Here is a 19,004-nt window from a genome sequence, read left to right on the forward strand (position 1 = left end):
CACACTGCTTATAAAATGCTTTGAAGTGTTGCTTTATGTGAGGAGCACTATATAATTAGGCTACTTTGTTGAAGCTGCTGTGAAAGAGTGTTGCTCTTTATATGGCAGTGTTACATGAAATCAACAGTGGCCGCGGTTACTTCAATGTAAAATAATTGAATTTGTATCTTTGGTAAAATGATGGAGCATAATATACTAAACAAAGCAGGTTACCTTAACTTTTCTGTTTTGCAAATAAAGGGGTGTTGCCCAACTTGTTCCGATTAAAAGTCCAACTAAATATTACAAAGATGCTATTCTGAAGGATGTCGCTGCCTGAAACACTAACTTAACCTATAATTGCTCTCCACAAATGCTCACTGTCTGATCTGTAAGTTTCCCGCATTTCTGGTTCTGTTTCCTAGCTGCGGGATGTTTTCTTTTAAATTCAAAACGTCCAACCAGGCAATTGCATTTTTTTTCCTGACGTTTTGATTGGATGTACAAATATAATTGCCCCAGACGTGCATTCCAGGTTCAACAGCACTGCCGAAGCGTTAGGCGTGTTTTTTTTCAAACAGGATTTTTTTTGCAGCAATTTCAGCAAAAAAAACCTTCCTCTCGCACAACAGTGAGAGGCCGGAGAGCCAATCGCAGAGCTTCCTTCCTCGAGTGGGACCGACACGTCAGCACCAGCCATCATCGATTGTCTTTTCACCAATAGAAAGAGCAGCCCACGGGAAGTGGGCGGGACAAAAGCAGCGCTCCACCACTCGGACGCGGGGGTCTGGACCTGATTTGCATCTGATTAGCATGATATTATCATCTGATTAACAAGGTGTTTAGAAATTGATCTGCGCTGGTTGGGAGTTAAAACTTGCAACAGTGGTTGCAACGTTCGCCGTGGAAGTGCATTTTTGTTAAGCCTCTCTATCCAGTTTTTTGTAACCATGCCTCCCAAAAGGATGGTAAGTTTGACTGCAGGGGTATTTATATATTTTTTCCTCTAGTAACTCCAAGCGTACAGTGTGGGTTTTTTTTTGCAACGGGTAAATAGAAATGCGTTGCACATTCTTTGCATTCGCTGCAGTGCATTTTTTGAAAAATTGTCCTTTTTAAAAAAAAAAAAAGTTTTTCCTCTATGGCAAACTTTTTAAAATAACGAAACCGTAGCAGTGTGGCGCAGTAATTAAATTGCAACACGATTTCGAGTCCTCTGGCGTCCTTCTCCCCTCCATGATGTTTGTAACAAATGGGTCTTCTTTCTTCACTTAAATATTTGAAATGTTGAACCTATTTTATATGCTACGAGGTGGCTTTATTATATTTTTTTATCTATATAATGTATTTAAAATTGAAGAAGAAATTTCGTGTGCGGGTTGTTTAATGCATGTTGGAAGGGACACTGATGTGTGGAGTCTTTTTTTCCTCTTTCTTTTCGAAGGCTAAAGCCATGTTTAAAACTAATCTCCGCCTCTGGGGTTTCAGCGGAGCCCGTATGTAACTGTCACTCATCCCCCCCGCCTGCGCGTGCCCGTCTCTGCGCGCGCCCGGCACGCACTACCTGCCCTCGGCACACGGGGCCGCGACTTCCTCCTCACACACACACACACACAGAGCAGTAAAGGGGGCCCGCTATTGAGGGAGGGAAAAGAGTGGGTATTAAAGATACTCACTAAATGAAAGGAGCTGAGCATTAAAGGGATTACTAGATGGGAGAGGAATAAATAAGAAAGGGATTGATTGATAGCATTAAGGGAATTTAGTCATTTTGGGGAAATGTTAAAAGTGGGGGGGGAACCTTGCATTTATATATAGCGCCTTTCATGACCTCGGGTTGTCCCATAGTGCTTCACAGCCAATGTAGTACTTTTTTGAAGTGTAGTCACTGTTGTAATGTAGGAAACGCAGCAGCCAATTTTAAGCACAGCAAGCTCCCACAAACAGCAATATTGGATGTGAAGTGCTTTGGGGTGCTATATAAATGCAAGTCTTTTTTTCTTTATGTAGTAATGACCAGTTAAACTGTTTTAGTGATGTTGATTTGAGGGATAAATATTAGTCAGGGCACCAGGGATAACTCCCCTGCTCTTCTTTGAAATAGTGCCATGGGATCTTTTACGTCCACCTGAGAGAGCAAATGGGGCCTCAGTTTAACATCTCATCTGAAAGACGGCACTTCCAACAGTGCAGCTGTCCCTCAATATTGCACTAGGAGTATCAGCCTAGATTTTCGTGCTCAAGTCTCTAGTGGATCTTAACCCACATCCTTCTGACTCTTGAGGTGCGAGTGCTACTCACTGAGCCACAGTTGATAACAGTTAAACGGGGCAGACTAATGGTGGGGGAGGGGGAGGGGAGGAGGAAGGGGGAAGAATAATGTGTTAAGTGGAGGGAAGTGAGAATTAAAGGATCTTACTGAATTAGAGGGAATGGGGCGGGAGGGGGTTAAAGAGATGAACTAACTAAGGGAGTGATTATTAAAAAGACTAACTAACTCGCAGTGAGTTTTAAATGGACCCACTAATAGGGAGGGCGTAAGTATTGCAGGGATCCACTAAGAAGAAGGGTGAGAGTACGCATTAAAGGGATTCTTTTTACTTGGGCTGAGACTAGTGAGGATTTATTGTGAAAGATGTACTTGAGCCAGAGTTCATCTAAATCTTTGGATGAAATCTTGAGGGGGGCAGTAGGTTCAGCAGTTTTTCTGCTGCCACTTCAGTCATTTCAAATACATATGTGGTGGTTTTATTGTGGATTGAGAACATAAATCTCAATGTCATGATTACAGCAAAATACTGCATTAGTATGCCTAGGCAGGGTGGGAAGGGAATTGGTGTCTGCACAGGGTCGGGGAGATGAGTGAAATTATCGCTTTGGATGGGTTAGCTATCACTGAATGTTAGGGCAGGAGCTGTGAGTACCAGTTGAGGGGAGGGGGGCAGGTGAGGTGGATGGTAGGTATTGGGGAGGGGAGATTTCAGTAAATAGCTGGGAGGAGAGCAAAGGTCAAAGTAAGGGAACAGATAGGGTAGAGAGAGAGAAAAACTATTTCTGCTAGTTGGGGATTCCAGGACTAGGTGGCATAGTCTAAAAATTAGAGCCAGACCTTTTTCAGGAGTGAAATTAGGAAACGCTTCTGCACAGTGGTAGAAGTTTGGAACTCTTCCGCAAATGGCAATTGATGCTAGATCAATTGTTAATTTTACATTGGCGGTTGATCGCTTTTTGTTCACCAAAGGTATTCAGGGATATGGCCAAAGTTGGGTATATGGAGTTAGGTTGCAGATCAGCCATGATCTCATTGAATGGCAGAACAGGCTCAAGGGGCTGTCTGGCCTACTCCTGTTCCTATGTATAGGAGGGGATAGAAGGCATCAGTGTTGGAGAGGGGTAGTATTTGTCAGTGGCAGGCTGGGATCAATCAGTGGTTGGAACAGAGGAACAGGACTAGGCCATTCAGTTCGGTAGAACCTGTTCATTCAATTGAGGCTGATTCATGGCTGATCTGTACTTCAACTCCATATTGCTCCATATCCCTTGATACCTTGCTCAACAAAAAAGCTATTGACCTGAAGTTTCAATTGACCCAACATCGATAGCCCAGGGAGGGAATTCCAGATTGTTACTACCCTTTGCATCCTGATTTCACTCCTGTATGGCCCAGTTCTAATTTTAAGATCATGTCTCTTTTTGTCCTGGATTCCCCCACCAGAGGAAATAATTTCTCTGTATCCAATCGGGTCCTTTTATCATTTTGAACACTCCAACCTTCTAAACTCATGGGAATACAAGCCAACTTTATGCAGTCTGTCCTCTATAATTTAACCCTTCAAGCCTGGGTATAATTCTGCTGAATCTGTGCTGTACCCCCTCCAGGCCAATGTATCCTTCCTGAGGTGTGGTGCCCAAAAATGCACACGTTATTCCAGATGGGGTCTGACCACTGCTCTGGTGGGGTCTAACCAAGCACCTCTTCCTCATTTGTATTCCAGCCCTCTTGTGATAAAGGCCAACATTAGCCTTTTTGATTACTTTTTGTACCTGTGCACTAACTTAGTGATTTGTGTACATGGACACCCAAATTGTTTTGCTCCTCCACAGCTCCTAGTCCTGCCATTAAGAAAATATTCCTATTTGTCTTTCTTGGATCAAAAGTGGATGACCTCACACTCTTTTCCACCCCCCCCACCCCCTCTTTCTCTTGGTCCCCCCCCCCCCCCCCCGGCAAACATTGAACTGCACAGTTTTGCCACTCACTTAGTCTGTCTATGTTCCTTTGTAACTTTCTTCTCATCTACGCAACTTACTGTGCAGGGAGGGTCACTGTTGCTGTCAACTGTCATGATGTGGTGCCTGACATTAACGTTCATTGTTCACTTAGTGAGGCCTCTCCGCCTGCCTGAGGGTGAATAATAAAAAGGACTAATAAAAACAACAGCATTCTCCCCTGCTCGGCTCCTACCTGACACTGCCCACTGACAGATCCCTCCCTTCCTCTGACTTGTACTGCCCCTCTGCCCGCACCAACTCTTGACAGCTTCCATTCTCTCCCCCTACCCAGGCACTGACCCTCCTCTCCAAACCACAGACTGAAACCTTCCCTCCTTGTAAGCGACAGACGGGATTTGTCACCTTGCAGTAGAGTTTGAGCCACACATGCCCTCTCTCCTGCCTACAAAGTACCCGTGTTAGGAGGCAGTGTATCTTGGTATGCCTAATCCCCTGTCCATAATGTCTCTGTTGTTAAATGCCCATGATATCCAGGTGTATGTTCTTTGTGGTCATGCCACAAATACCTTCATCTCCTTCCTGTCGGGCTCCTCTGCCAATCTAAAGGGATACTTAGCAATGCATATAATTTTTTTTGTGTAGGAGCAAAAGCTTCTTCTAAAGGCTCAGTCTTTGCAATTTAGATTAGATGTATAAGAAAAAAATTGGTTGATATTTTAAGTGGCTAGGAAAAATGTGTGAGTCATTCGTTTGCACGCTCTGTTTGTTTTTGCTGCTCTGTTTAGGTGGTGATTCTTGAAATAAAAAGTGGCTAGCAACCTAAAACTCATCATTTTTCCTCTTGCACAGCGGGACAGGTTTCAGATTAACATTGTATGCAATGTTGTCTTTTCAGGTAGCAAATGAGGGCGAGCAAAAATATGATGCAAAAGAGGTTAAGCCGGTGAGAATTTTATTGTGTTTTCCTTCCAATTTCTAGTTTTCAATTAAATAATGCACTGTTTTCATAGCTGTTTTGTTCATTCTTTTTTCTTGTAGTTATGTTGGCCCTCCAAAGAATGTTTAATAGCAGCAAGGCATTATCTTGCTAATCTTCTTGGTGTACCTAGAAAAAATAAACATTAATGTCCTTCTTTTGCAGCTCAGAAGATCTCATAGATTGGAAAAAGTAAGTAGGTTTACAATCCAACTCTGTATAACTGGGAGGATAAGTTGAGTTGCTGGCTTCAGTACCAATACAGGCGGCCGTCACAAGTGTGTTCTGTCTTTTTTTAGTGAGTGTACCTTGCCCATTTAGCTATCCAACAAATAGTAGCATTCAGAGGCATTTGTTGGAGTGTCCCTTTGAACATTGTAGACAAGTTTATCTCGTTTGTCAGCAGCAAATGGCTAATTGCACCCATGACTCATCAGTGGTACCACTCTTACATTTGATGCATAAAAAATTAGACTGTCGGGTAGTAAGGAACCTCGCCTAGCACCAGCATACCTGGGGGACATTGCAAGTAGCACTCCTGCTATTTCACCATGTATCTGCTGGTGGGTGAGGGTCCCTGATGTGTTCCTGGAAAATGACCCATCCCTCCCCAGCCTAAGTGTTATTACTTCCAAATTGTAATAGTTGCATTCTATCACAGATTTGCATAATAATGCAGTTTGACTACATAACCGCAATTTCTCCACATCCACTGCATATACTTTTTGACTGCTGCTCTGTAACCATTTTTTTGTCTGCTTTGACACCCTTGCCTTATGTCCCATCACCTAGTTTCTTTGTTCCCACTATCTGTCACTTCATATTTCCCACCCTACTGGCTCGTGCCTCAATCCACTTTCTTATCTGCTGACCTCCTATGCAGCTGTCATTTTAACATTGAGTCCCTCATAGATGAACTACAGCTTCTATGTAATCTGCTCTTGGCATCCTCCATGCACTCTTTGTGGCTCTTGCCATTGGCTCTCCCAGTACAGTAATCCATACTTCCTCATTCCCTAACTGCATCTTCCCTACTAGGAACAAACCGCTGTAGTCTCCTTCCTGTTCCTCTCCCCTCTGCCCCTGCATTCCCAACCACCTGTATGGGTCTCCTACTATCTATACGTTTCCCTTCAAAATGTCCACACCCTTACAAAATGAGTGAGTCATTATCCACAACCTCATCCTGGATGAGTCCATCGATTTATCCTGGGCTTTACTGAAATTTTTTCTTCAGTGATATCAACATTCACCAAGATTCCCCTCGCCACCCTTCTCTGATTTCACTTCATTCTTGCCCTTCACACACAATCCTGCACCCAGAGCCAATTTGTTTACCTTGTTACCTCCAAGATGTCTTTTCACCCCTCTGATCTGTCTTTGGCAAAGCCATCTCTGAGCACTTCCTCATTTCCTGTTGTCCATGTTGCCCTGCCTGCTTCAAACGCCTCTGCATTCGCCTTGGGGAAAATTATTGTTCCTTCTTTACTCTTACTATTCATAGTCCTATTATAAAACTGAAAATGCTGTTGGCCTTTTTATAGCTTTATCGGCCTGCACTCAATTATGTTTTTGAATCTAGTGTTCTCTGTTCATCCATACCCTCCAGCAACTTTCCACTTTCCACAAACTTTAACCAATTTTCTATCCATGTTGCTAAATTTCCTCATGTACTGTATAGTAGGTTTTTAAAAAGTACTGTTCAATTCGGGCAACTGGAATAAAAGCAACATAGGAACAAAGTTTTCCAGGTGGAATAGAAAGGACTTGTTTTCAGATTATCTTGAATAGCTTGCTCAAATAACTTGCTAATCGGAGTGCTTTATTTTAATAATGTCCAAAATTGACAAACTCTTTTGATCCATGAGTCCCCCTAAATTTACTGACGTACATCACAAAAATTGGAGGTATTAAATGTATGCTTTGTATTTAATTTTAGTTTTACATAAATTTATAATTTTAAAACTTTCGTTGTAGAATGCTGCTACCGCCGCTGCTGCTGCTAAGGAAGAGTCCAAACCACAGAAACGTGCCAGGGTGAGGATTTATATTGTAGTGCTTTGGCAGCTAATGATTATCCTGTTAGAAATTAATTTAATGAACGTGGGGTTTTTTCCCAAAAAATCATATCCTCTTCTGACTTGTGCTGATGTATGATATCTGGCAGCCCTCTGGTGTCTTGCTTATATGGTTATTTGTCGCATGTGCCTAGACATTTGTAATTATATTGGGTTTATTTAGCTGTGGAGAATGTTACAGCTGTGCCTGATGCTGTCCTTGCCACATCTCCACATACATGCTTTCCACCAGGACTTATTTGGCTAGTGATCCAAGAGTGGGAGACCATCGGATGTAATTTCCCCCCCCCCCCCCAGAGGGTACAAAGGCCAATTTTAGCAGCCTAACTATCCCAGCTGCAATTAGCATATCCAGCATGCATTGAGTATGGAACTTGGCCTTCCTGGTTGGTGTGATGGGAGTGCATTTAGCCACTAACCCCCTGGGGAGCTAAATGGATTTTGTTGTTATAATCTGTGTCATTCAGAATTCCATTGAAGGCTTGCCTCTGCACTATTATTGTTAGTGAGGGGCTTGGCGAATGTCAAAGAGCCAGATGCATCACGGAGACCATGTACCCTCGTCTCTGAAGAACAACCTGTACAGCAACATTGAGTGTGGATGGTCCTGGTCCACAATCTTGTGTAGAATAAGACGGTTTTTGGGCTGGCATAGTTTTGATGCTTAAGAACTCATTAACTTTTAATTCTACACACACTAATTGCTCTCTGCTGATTTCATTTGCTTTATAATGCAGAAACTGATACAGAATCAATCAGTGCTTCTCTTAAAGATTAAGGCTTTGTTTATTTTGAAAAGCTAATATGCCATGACTGAAAAAAGATCATTTGAGGTGTGAAGAGTTTAAATCTGTCACTAGCCAGTTGAGAAGGAAAGTCTCCGAGACTCTTTGTTCAGTGCTGCTAAGGTGGTCCTTTAGTGTCTCATTATAAAAAATTCTTGCTCCCTTCCCATAATCTATAAAGTACTAGCTGGAGTGCCCGGCGGTGCCGAGGGTTTTTTGAGGGCATGTTGTTGGAATAGAGAGAGAGACTGGGGGAGGAGAGAGAGACGGGGGGAAGAGAGAGAGAGGCTGCTGGGTTTAGTTCGGGATTAGCCTGGAGAGAGAGAGGTGGGGGAAGGGGCGCCTCCGGCCTGGCCCGATGGACCCCTGCGAAGGAAGGAAGAAGGCGAGCTCTCCCTCCCTGTCCCTCTCCTCCTCTCTCCCCCTCTCCTCCTCTCCCCCTCTCTCTGGATCAGCGCTGGCTGGTGCGCGGCCTAGCGCGAGGCCCGGCCGGACTCAGCTTAGCTGAGGTCGCGCTCCGGGCCGCCGCTGACTCGCGCCCCGCCAGCTTTTACTAAGATGGTGGTGATGGGTACGCTCGGCTCAGTCCCGTGCCGCCAGCCTTTACCAAGATGGCGGTGATCGCAGGGCGGGCCCAGCGGGATGGGCAGTGCCTAGCTCTGGCGTGGCAGGAGAGGCCGAGGCTTCGAGGCCTGCAGGTGGTGTAACCCTCCAAGGTTGCGGCGGCCGGCAGAGGCAGCGAGTCAAGAGGGGGAAAAAAGGGTGAAAGGTAGGAAAATTAATCAGCTTAGAAAAAATATTTACAAATTAATTTACTTTTTTTATAAACAATTTCCCCTCCCCACACAAAGTGGGAAAAATAAATCAAGATGGCGGCCACTCACCTCAGCTCAGAAGGATTAGGCCCGCCCACACACACACTGAACTCGCGCCCCCCCCCCCGTGATGCACCGATTGGTCAACCATCACGTCACTCAACGCTAATGAGCGGAATTTTGCTGTTTTTTAAACTTTTTTTGTATACTGTCGGAACAATTTTTGTCTGACCAAAAAGTAAATACACCTATTAGACTCCCCTAATGATAAGCTTTCTTTTGATATAACATGCATGTAGGTACGCTCTATAACTTTTGAGTGTATAACAGACAGACAAGTCTAGGTGCAGAAGTCTTTCAAAGTGGGGAGGATAAATTGATTGTGTTTTTTTTGAAGTATATGCAAATAGATGGGATCTTTTGCTTTTATACACTATTTCCCCCCCCCCCCCCCCCCCCATTTATAAAATCTGAGGCAAAGTTAAATCCCTGTAAATCATTGGTTAGGCCACAGTTAGAATATTGTATCCAGTTTTGGGCACCTTAATTTACAAAGGATGTTGAGGTTGGAAGAGATTCACCAAGATGATACTGGGAATGAGAAACTGGGGTTCTTTCCATTTCGAACCAAGGTTCAGAGCAGATTTAATAAGAGCTCTTCTAAATTGTAGTGGGGGGGTGGGGTGGCAACGATTACCACTGGTTGGTGAGTTGATAACTGGAAGACAAATTAAGATCAACACCAGAAGAATGATTAGGAGAATTTTTTTTAAAGTGTTGATAGGCCGCCAAAAACAATGGTGGAACCATGACTTTTTAAAAGGGAAATTGGTAAAAAATTTCAGAAGACAAAGTTGTGGGGAGCGGGCGGTGAAGAGATGAGTGTGCAGAAAAAGTGCATAGTCGGCTTGAGAGCCAGCATGCGTATGCTGTAAAATGATGTGATTTTAATAGATGTACACGGCCGCAGAGGAAAAACCTCCCTGCACTGCTGCAATTGATGGTTTCAACAAGAAGCGGGGGTGGGGGGGAGCTCTTGCAACCCATGTAAATAACAGAGTTTTTAGGAGGAAGGAGAATTAACCAATTCTAGTACTTGCATCTTGAGTACTGCAAAGCTGCTGTGTGAAGTAAGGCAAAGGAATAAGAGTGTGTGTTTGTGTAAATTATGTATAAAATATATTAAGCGAAATAAAGATCGGGTGCAGCATTCAGTTTAAGCAGGGTTGGAGACTGTCCGGTAATTGAATTGAACCAAGAATGAGCAGAGGTAGATGGGTGGGGGGGGGGGGAATGAGAATAGAGGGCGATAAAGTGGATGGGGAGATTGGCTTCAGATCAGTTGGTTTGGCGGGGGAAGTGCCAATTGATCAAATCTTGGAAATTCTGCTTTTGCTGGGGTGGTTTTTTTTGCTTCATGGTGTGTGGGGGGGGAGGGGCTTAGGTAGGTGTGCAGTGTGAGTCACAGATTCTGGGGGGGGGGGCGTGGAGGCATGTTCCTTTCCTCTGAGTAGGCAAAGGAGAAAATTGGCGCACTTCCTTGTGAACTCCTATTGCCATCGGCCCAGCAATTTGTGTCACATCAAGAATTCCCTTTTCTCTGCGGGATCCGAGCTAGCCCCTCGAATCTCCTTTTTTAACAAAGTTCACTGATCAGCCGGAGTGCTTCTGGTGTTTTGTTTTCCATTTCCTTTGTGATGTCTGACCCTATAAAGTCTGCAAAGGCCTTTGGACAGACAAATCTCCTCTTGGTTTTCTCTCATGTAAATAAACTTTTTTGTTTTGTGTCTCCTTGTATTTACGGTAACTCTCTGAACCCTTTCCAGTGCTATGATGTCCGTCCTATAATATGGTGACCAGAACCTCATTCAGGCTTGGTTGCGGGGGCGGGGGAAACCAATGCTCTCTCTAGGTTCAGTAATGCATGCTGCGATTTATGTTCTATTCCATCCACTATACAACCCAAGATCCTATAGTTTCTTTACTGCTACCACACATTGTGCAGAAGGTGTCAGTGATCTGTCCAATACCCTCATACTTTACATGTGCTGTATCCTGTCAACTAACACCATTTAGTTTATAGTTCTAATGTTTATTCCTTCTTGGTCTCATCACTTTGCACTTCAGTATCAGTACCTTGTGTAATATATTAACCTTGTTAGTCATGATGTATTTATTGGTTTAGTAAATTTGCTGTTTTACTGTGATGTACAAGCTGTCACAGGACTTTTGATGGCATCGGAAGCCACTTCATGTCTTGAACTACCTGTGCCATTGGAGATATGTGACTTGATGTGCGCAACTTGTGTGATAGGTGCTCACTCACAGTGAAATTGAGCTGTGTAGTATTTCTATGCCATGTTAATTGAAAAGTCGGCTTTCTGGACCATTTGATCTTTTTGCTTTTGTAGAAGACTTCACCAAAACCGAAGAAACAGCCCAAAGGGAAGGAGAAAGAGAAGAAAATAGCCAAGGAAGAAGCTGCACCTGCTCAAAATGGCGAAACAAAACCTGACGAGGTACCACCTGAATCTGATGTGCACTCAAAAAAAAAAAAAAAAAAAGCTATATTTGAAAATTGAATCTATATAAAACTTTCAGCAATTTGATTGCTTGTTCAGTTTTTCTTTTTTGCTCAACACTTGTTGCAGATCCATGTCTCGCGACCCTCTATTAGTGTGACTTCAGCTAGAGTTACCCCACCCGGCTCACTGTCGGTGAAAGGACAGGTTGAGACGGTGGCAGTTAAGGGTATGATAGTACATACTGTGTGCCGTGTATATGCAATGGTGTGCTGTGGTTGTTATTTTTAAACATAAATGTGGTCACTTCACGCTGCAGGTAAGTGTGTGTGTGTGTGTGTGTGTGTGGCTATTCATAAAGACAACTTTATAAACCGCATAACTAAACTCATTTTATTGAACTGTGCATAATTTCCTTGTAAATGTTGTAAAATATGAAGTCAAAACATTTCAAATGGCTAAATGAAGAAAACCAGCCTTCAAAATCTTTGTCTGCAATGACCACCCAATATCTGTCTAAACAATAACCCCAAATCAGCAGGATTCCACACTTGCAAATGGTTTCATTGAGCCAAACCTATGTTGTAGACTAATATTGTTTGTACAGTAATGGTACGTAATTTTCTCTTTGGTTTGTTGAAAGGAATCCCTTTTTTGAACTTCAACATTCATTCATTGTGTATTGTCTCTCATAGATTTTGGATTTTCAAAGTATCCTTAATGTATGTGGCACGAAACTGAGAGCGAGCCTGTGCATTGGCATGCAATTGTTCAATTCTGTGGAGTGGGGGCAGATATAGCTTCAAGTGCTGCTCCACTCTTCCTGATCTGAGCAGATTATATAGTCTAGCAGGAGAGATGCGGTACTTGGTGATTGGTCAGCTACAAGGGACTGTTTATGATGGCATAGGAACATTGAAAATACCATTTTGACCTTGAATAGTTAGGTTTTTTTTTAAACTCAAGTTAAAACCAGCTCAGCGGCTGCATCTGCTAACTATATTGTAACGTATAAATTGGGTTAAATTTACAGTGTATTTGAAAGTGAAAGATAATTTCCAGTCAGTAAAGTTATGAAAGCAAAAAAAAAAACCTGTTCACTGAATGATTGTCTAATTAAACTATCTTTGTTTCTAGGAACAGAAAACTGAATCTGCAAGCGATCAGAATGACTGAAATATCTGCCACTGTCTTCAGTTGATTTTATGTACCTCTTGTAGAATTGAAAATATTTTTATCAAGTATTTTGTAATTGCAAATATTTTTAGGATTAGTAGGTCATTTTAGAGTACGTATGCTGATATGCATTGAGAGAACCTCCCAGAACATCCCCAGGAAATGGGAACATTTGTAACTTCTTACAGTGCTAAAGAGCTATGATTTCATAATTGGAAAGATTTTAATTGTTTTTCTCCTGAAAATTTAGATGTGTGTGTTCCATGGGCTTTTAAGCTTGGAAATATGGCTTAAGGTAATTAAAATGTGGAGTTGCAAGCTTAGTTTCACTTTTTTTGAATGTTTTTATAAAGCAATAAATCAGTGGTGAATTGTGCTAAAAGTTGACATGGGTGAGTGAGCAATGTGATCACCTGCTTGGTTTGTGATGTCCAGTTTGCAATAAACAGTTCTCCTGTTTACTATATGATAGACTGTTTTTCTTTAACAATTGTTTTTTGTCTCTTTTTGGATACCTTCTTTCTAAAACATTATATTGCTGATTTGTATTTGGTAATAGTTATTGTGTGTGAATGTATTATTACTGTTTCAGATATTAAATTGGTAATGATATGAACTTGTTTTAAGGTGATGTAGCTTCAGGGTTTTTAGTTCTGCCTTCTCCCTGACTACAATTATTCCAATATCCATGAATATGGAAGTTGTACCAAAGGATTGTCAATGTAATATCTCCAAAAGGGAGAAGGGATAATAAACTATATAGATCAGTCAACCTAACAATCGGAGAATGGGAGGCTGACCAGGAGAACATTCTTGGCGTAAAGGAATAATGCTTCATCTGTATATCCAATTAACAATAGCATACAGATGCCACAAATATGAATAGGTCAGGAAGATAATGCCTGTCATGCTAGCATACAAATCTTCAGAATAGAACTCCCTTTTCTTTTAGCTGAAAGGAACAATGCTGGTTAAATAGAGGAAACAAAACCCTTCTTCATTCACACCATTTAGAAGTTAAGCCAATCTTGATTAGTTCTAGGGCAACCAGACTACCTGAATTGTATAAGAATAACATTGTCAAATTTTGTTTGATAATGCTGCTGTGAAGTGCTTTGGGATGTTTTACTATGTTAAAGGTGCTATATAAATGCAAGCTATGTTCAGGTGGGCAGTGCTACACATGCTGTGTAATTCTGTCCTATAAATCTTAAACTACTGTGCTATTGCACAGATCTTATTCTTCAGCTAAAAGAAATATATCAGATGTTCAATCTTGCTCAGGCTTCATGGTATCATACTCTGTGAAATGCTGCCTTAATGTTGAGGGCAGCTACTCAACTATTCTTTGGACCCACGTCTAGATGACTCTAGAGCAGCGTTGTACTGGCGGAACCTGAACTGAGTGCTAGTAAGCAGGTTATAGCACTAAGGGTGACGCCTAACTTCAGTGATGATTGGGGCGAGGCTCAGAGGGTTAGAGCTGTCCTGTGTTTTGTGAAAAGGGCGTAAGTGGGCAATTACCATATGGGATAAGTGTCAGCTGCACTGGAGCAGCTACCACTGGTGCATAGGTCTTCAGCAGCAGCTAGCTCTGGTGCACAGGTCTTCAGCAGTAGCTGTCATTGGAGATGATCCTGTTTCTTTAAAATGGGGCTTCTCACCGTCTAATCATAGCACGAGTACAACGTGCATGACTGGTTGCCCTATCGGAGGTGAACCTAATGAAATCTTGTCCAAAGAAAGACTTGCTTTTATATAGCGTCTTTCACGACCAGACATCTCAAAGTGCTTTACAGCAAGTGAAGTACTATCCAACATTTGAACAATTTTGTCAATTTACACACCAGCAAGCTCCCACAAACAGCAATGTGATAATGATCAGATAATTTGTTTTTATGTTGGTTGAAGGATAAATATTGGCCAGGATATCTGGGATAGCTCCCCTGCTCTTTGAAATAATGCCATGGGATCTTTTACGTTCGTTTGAAAGAGCAGATAGGGCCTCGCTTTAACATCTAATGCAAAAGACTGCACCTCTGACAATGCAGCACTCCCTCAGTCCTGCACTGGAGTGTCAGCCTAGATTTTTGTGCTCCAGTCTCGGGTGGGACTTGAATCCACAACCTTCTGATTCATAAGCAAGGGTGCTAGCCACTGAGCCACAGCTGGCACACATAGAGCCAGGCACCAAAGGACAATATGTTTGCAAGCTGCATGTTGACCATCGCTATATGTATTGAAATTGCTAAGATACTGTTACTTGTGTAAGGCATTTGTTCCAGGAAAGCCCTGTTTTCCTCTTTGATTTTTCAAGTCTGTTAATTAGGGTGTTCTAGCAAAATTCAGCAGCATTTCTGTGGTAAACCACTGTTTGTATTCCTGTTTGTATTCCACTGTGTACATGCCTCGGCTGACTCCTCCCACAGGTCCTAGTATAAAGGTGACTGCTCCCCAGCCCGTTGTATCCTGGACCGGTCGACCACGCGAGGCAGACCTCCATTCTGTTGTTAATAAAAGCCTTTAGTTACTCTTCTAACTCTCAGTCTTTTATGAGTAATTGATAGCGCATCAATTTTATTAACAACATTTTTATAATGGAGAAGATCCTCACACCAGCATGCCTGGACTTAGATCATCGGGAGGCGGACTCATCCACCAAGTTTACTCACTGGCTTAAGTGTTTCGAAAAATTCCTGACCGCCTCCGAAGCAATCAAATCGGACGAGGACAAACTGGATGTCCTGACCTCCAAAGTGAACCACCGAGTGTACTCGGTCTTCCAAGACGCGACCTCGTACGCGGATGCTATCAAGCTCCTCAAGGACCAGTACACGCGCCCAGTGAACGAAGTGTACGCCAGGCACCTCCTGGGGAGTCGTAAACAACAACCTGGGGAATCGACCGTGGAATACCTTCAGGCACTGTCTGTGCTTGGCCGGGCCTGTGGTTGTAAGGATGTAAAGGCCGCCGTGTACACAGAGGAACTTATCCGGGACGCTTTTGTAGCGGGCCACAGATCCAATTACACCCGACAGCGACTGTTGGAGCAGAGTAACCTCGACCTCAACAAGGCCTCTGAACTCGCACTATCGTTGGATGCAGCCTACCAGGACATGGATGCCTACTCCTCTGCACCGTGGACGCCGCGGGGAATGACAGCCTGGGACACGGTAGGACCGCCTCATAGCGCCGTGCCACCCCAGCCACACCCCAACAACGGCCCAACTACCGCAGCAGTGTCCCAAGGCCAGACAGCAGTGCCCCAAGGCCAGAAATGCTACTTCTGTGGCCAGGCAAAACACCCCAGAGCACGCTGCCCGGCAAAAAACGCGATCTGCTCAGGCTGCGGGAAGAAGGGACACTAAGCTAGCGTCTGCAGGGCCAAAGCCACCCCGAACCCCAGCAGCGCCGCGTGTGGGCCATGCGGGCCGCCATCTTGGACCTCCCCGGCCATGTGCGAATCACCGGTACAGCAGCCATTTTGGACGCCTCCAGCCACATGGGGATCATGGACGCCGCCATCTTGGACGACAGCCGGGACGCAGCAGGCGCCCGACACCGCCTCATCTGATACCCGCAGCGACACACCGACCCCTACGCTGGCATCCGTTACACTGGACCAAGCGAGACCGCACCAACTGGCCAGTTCCACAATGGACATTAAGGTAAATGGTCACGATACAATCTGCCTTTTTGACTCTGGGAGCACGGAGAGCTTCATCCACCCCGACACGGTGCGGCGTTGCTCTCTCCCAGTCCTGCCTGTGCAACAGCGGATTTCTATGGCCTCCGAGTCCCAGTCGGCGGACATCGGCGGCTACTGCGTGGTGACACTCGTAGTAGACGGGACCGTGTACGATCATTTTAAACTTCTGGTCCTGCCTGACCTCTGCGCTGCCGTCCTGCTGGGGTTAGATTTTCAGTGCCACCTTAAAAGTGTTACGATGGCGTACGGCGGACCCCTACCCCCACTCACAGTCCGCAGCCAGCAGCTTCCAAATTGCCCGCCGCGCACCAGGTGCAACCTCTCCACACTCAGAGTCACCCCCCCACCACTGTTTGCTAACCTCACCCCCGACTGTAAGCCCATCGCCACAAAGAGCAGGCGATACAGTGCCGGGGACAGGGTTTTCATTAAAACAGAAGTGGAGCGGCTCCTGAAAGAAGGGATTATTGAGGGCAGCACCAGCCCCTGGCGAGCCCAGGTTGTGGTCGTTAAGACCGGCGAGAAGCAGCGCCTGGTCATCGACTACAGCCAGACAATAAATCGCTACACCCTGCTGGACGCCTACCCACTCCCCCGTATAGCTGATATGGTCAACCAGATCGCGCAGTACCGCGTCTTCTCGACCATTGACCTGAAATCAGCGTACCACCAGCTCCCCATCCGCCCTGAGGACCGCCAGTACACTGCCTTTGAGGCAAACGGCCGCCTCTATCACTTCCTTAGGGTTCCCTTTGGCGTCACCAACGGGGTCTCCATCTTCCAAAGGGAGATGGACCGGATGGTAGATCAAAATGCGTTGCAGGCCACTTTCCCATATCTGGACAATGTGACCATCTGCGGCCGTGACTTGCAGGACCATGACGCAAACCTCGAAAAATTCCTCCGCACCGCCCAACTCCTAAACCTGACATATAACAAGGAGAAGTGCATATTCCGCACAAACCGCCTCGCCATCCTTGGCTGTGTTGTGGAACACGGAGTCATCGGCCCCGACCCCGACCGGATGCGTCCCCTTATGGAACTTCCACTGCCCCACTGCCTCAAGGCCCTGAAGAGGTGCCTAGGGTTTTTCTCCTATTACGCCCAGTGGGTCCCCTACTATGCGGACAAGGCCCGTCCGCTGATCAAGTCCACCTCTTTTCCCTTGACGGCAGAGGCCTGCTTAGCCTTCCACCGTATCAAGGAGGACATTGCCAAAGCCACCATGCACGCAGTGGACGAATCCATCCCCTTCCAGGTGGAAAGCGACGCGTCCGACTTTGCCCTGGCCGCTACCCTCAATCAGGCGGGGAGACCCGTGGCCTTCTTTTCACGAACCCTCCAAGGCCCGGAGACCAGACACTCCGCTGTTGAGAAGGAGGCCCAGGCGATTGTGGAGGCTGTGCGTCATTGGAGGCACTACCTGGCCGGAAAACGATTTACCCTGCTCACTGACCAGCGTTCAGTTGCTTTTATGTTTAACAACAAGCAGAGGGGCAAAATCAAAAATGACAAGATCTTGAGGTGGAGAATCGAACTTTCCACCTACAACTACGAGATCTTGTACCGGCCCGGGAAGCTCAATGAACCCCCGGATGCGCTATCGCGTGGCACCTGCGCCAGCGCGCAGATCGATAGACTGCGGGCCCTCCACAATGACCTCTGCCACCCGGGGGTCACCAGGTTCTTCCACCTCATCAAGGCCCGCAACCTGCCTTACTCTATTGAGGAGGTCAGGACCATGACCAGGAACTGCCAAGTCTGCGCTGAGTGCAAACCGCACTTTTATAGACCAGACAGGGCCCACCTGATAAAAGCCACTCGCCCCTTCGAGCGCCTGAGCGTCGATTTTAAAGGGCCTCTCCCCTCCTCCGACCGCAATGTGTACTTCCTCAATATTATTGATGAGTACTCCCGTTTCCCGTTCGCCTTCCCCTGCCCGGACATGACCAGTGCCACGGTCATTAAATGTCTGAACAACCTCTTCACCCTGTTCGGCTTCCCCAGCTATATCCAAAGCGACCGGGGCTCATCGTTTATGAGCGACGAACTCCGTCAGTACCTGCTAACTAGGGGTATTGCCACAAGCAGGACCACCAGTTACAACCCCCGGGGGAACGGACAGGTGGAAAGAGAAAATGCGACAGTTTGGAAGGCCGTCCTGCTAGCCTTAAAGTCTAGGGGCCTTCCAACCTCCCGCTGGCAGGATGTGCTCCCCGATGCGCTCCACTCTATTCGGTCACTGCCACTAACGCCACCCCTCATGAGAAAATGTTTGTCTTCCCAAGGAAGTCCACATCGGGGACATCGCTACCGCCACGGCTGACGTCCCCAGGGCCGGTCCTACTGAGAAGACACGTGAGGACCCATAAAACGGACCCCCTGGTCGAGAGGGTCGACCTCCTCCACGCCAACCCCCAGTATGCTTACATCGCATACCCGGACGGGCGGGAGGACACAGTCTCCATAAGAGACCTTGCACCCTCGGGGGCCGCAGTAACCCACTACCCACTACCACCCCCCCCCCCCCCACGATCCGATATCCAGCCCCAGCAGACGGCAGGCCTGGGCCCCGCGACCCGCTCGACATCTACGAGGACGACACGCCTGTGCCACAGCCTACGCTGGACTCGACGCCGGAAGCTTCACTACCCCTGCCGTCGCCACGCCGATCACAGCGGCAGACAAGACCTCCGGAGAGACTCCAATACACTAACTTTTAATACACTTC

At 45.6% G+C, this 19,004-nt stretch overlaps 1 protein-coding gene across 2 annotated transcripts; it reads left to right on the forward strand.

The window, feature by feature from the left end:
* Window positions 1–795: 795 nt before the first annotated feature.
* Window positions 796–13,028, forward strand: hmgn3 (high mobility group nucleosomal binding domain 3). 2 transcript variants are annotated; one of them, XM_085997694.1, is made up of 7 exons: window positions 796–947; window positions 5,108–5,155; window positions 5,354–5,380; window positions 7,166–7,225; window positions 11,278–11,385; window positions 11,518–11,617; window positions 12,526–13,028. In XM_085997694.1, the coding sequence occupies exons 1-7, from the start codon at window positions 930–932 to the stop codon at window positions 12,537–12,539; spliced, it is 375 nt and encodes a 124-aa protein (XP_085853820.1). In that variant the 5' UTR covers window positions 796–929; the 3' UTR covers window positions 12,540–13,028. The 2 variants fall into 2 exon arrangements, with proteins under 2 accessions (XP_085853820.1, XP_085853821.1); XM_085997695.1 differs by lacking the exon at window positions 11,518–11,617 and having other exon boundaries at window positions 798–947.
* Window positions 13,029–19,004: the final 5,976 nt, after the last annotated feature.

Source organism: Somniosus microcephalus, chromosome 9 (genome assembly GCF_052327205.1).
Source record: "Somniosus microcephalus isolate GS21.2 chromosome 9, FLI_Smic_1.0, whole genome shotgun sequence".
NCBI classification, from domain to species: Eukaryota; Metazoa; Chordata; class Chondrichthyes; order Squaliformes; family Somniosidae; genus Somniosus; species Somniosus microcephalus.

Excerpts from the sequence above, each read along its gene's own strand:
- hmgn3 (XM_085997694.1), top strand. Across the intron at positions 5,156-5,353 it reads ATGCAAAAGAGGTTAAGCCG|CTCAGAAGATCTCATAGATT; the intron begins GTGAGAATTTTA and ends CTTCTTTTGCAG. Across the intron at positions 11,386-11,517 it reads GCGAAACAAAACCTGACGAG|ATCCATGTCTCGCGACCCTC; the intron begins GTACCACCTGAA and ends CACTTGTTGCAG.